The sequence below is a fragment of the Dendroctonus ponderosae genome, unplaced genomic scaffold, assembly GCF_020466585.1.
Source record: "Dendroctonus ponderosae isolate FM_Combo_2020 unplaced genomic scaffold, Dpon_F_20191213v2 Dpon_F_20191213_5, whole genome shotgun sequence".
In the NCBI taxonomy this organism is placed as follows: Eukaryota; Metazoa; Arthropoda; class Insecta; order Coleoptera; family Curculionidae; genus Dendroctonus; species Dendroctonus ponderosae.
The window spans coordinates 402,034-403,443 of NW_026018715.1; the positions used below are offsets into that span (position 1 = coordinate 402,034).

A 1,410-nucleotide genomic window follows, 5' to 3' on the forward strand; every position below is an offset into this window, starting at 1 on the left:
CTTCTTAACAAAACCGCAACGTTCAACAGCGGTTCAAGCAGTAGTTGCTGCAGTTTCTTAGCTGTCGAGTTACATACAGCTGTCCGGTTTTGAATAATCAATTTTAACAATGACTGGTCGTGGTAAAGGTGGAAAAGGATTAGGCAAAGGCGGCGCAAAACGTCACCGAAAAGTGTTACGTGATAATATCCAAGGTATAACAAAGCCTGCAATCAGGAGATTGGCAAGACGTGGCGGAGTTAAGAGAATTTCCGGTTTGATTTACGAAGAAACTCGAGGAGTGCTGAAGGTATTTCTTGAGAATGTCATTAGAGATGCTGTAACCTACACCGAGCATGCTAAAAGGAAAACTGTTACAGCAATGGATGTCGTTTATGCCTTGAAACGACAAGGACGTACATTGTATGGATTTGGTGGTTAAGCTGCATGAATCTTAATCTGCATTCGACATTTTATAATCAATTGAAATACACTAGTTCCGAATAAAGAAACAGCCAAAGGAATTCATTACCAATTGACAGCCATTACAAAAAAAAACGGTTCTTTTCAGAACCACAAAATGATACAAGTTGAGAATTAACATTGCCATACGGTTTGCTTTATATTTGGCGTGCCCAACACCATCTGTATGAATGGCGTCACATTAAATTCGTGGCACCATCTAGCTTACAAAGCTTGCAACTCGACAACCGTTTATTCGGGCCCAATCGCTTTCACCACGGACAATGACTAAGAGTGAGACGGTTGCTGTGACAAGCTGCTATGTGCTAAGCGTTCATGGGGCGTGGCTGTTGTGACCATAACCATGGAAAAACAGGTTGTTTGGGATTTTGCGGTGTTGCCAAATATTGATAGAATTCCAATCTACATTATACGATCTGAATTCGAACATTTCATCACACACTTGGAGTGTCAAATTTTTCACGTCATAATGACAGTTTCAGGAATTTTTTTTCCCATTTTTCGACACACTGACCAATGTTGACGAATTTTTTTGCCCCACCTATCAGACCGGAATCCTTGGCCGAAATCAATTTTCCAATGCAAAATTTCATGCTCTTTTAAATGGTGATTTTTTCAAGGTCATCAGTCGAACTGTCAGTTTTTAAACAATTTTCAAACAGTCAACCAGCAATATTCGAAATTTCTTTAATTTGACATATCTGTCAAATGGTTACACCGATCACATCGTGAATATCTCATTAATTATGCTCAAGGTCATCGCGATTTTTCGCATTTATGACATTGACAGTTGCATTGTCCACTGTCACTGGGCACACTTGATTTTTGACACTCCGCCAATTGGATAACTGTTCAAGGTCAAGTCAATGTCACCATCCGATCGACCTTGATATTTCACATCTTGCCGAATACCATTTTCATTGACAGCTGCAAACGTCAATTTTTTTT

General features: G+C 39.6%; 1 protein-coding gene across 1 annotated transcript; it reads left to right on the forward strand.

Annotated features, from left to right (window-relative positions):
• The first annotated feature begins 18 nt into the window (after positions 1-18).
• On the forward strand, positions 19-560 carry LOC125504531 (histone H4). Its single transcript, XM_048666690.1, has one exon. It carries the CDS (start codon positions 110-112, stop codon positions 419-421), a length of 312 nt encoding a protein of 103 aa, XP_048522647.1. The 5' UTR covers positions 19-109; the 3' UTR covers positions 422-560.
• The last annotated feature ends 850 nt before the right edge of the window (positions 561-1,410 follow it).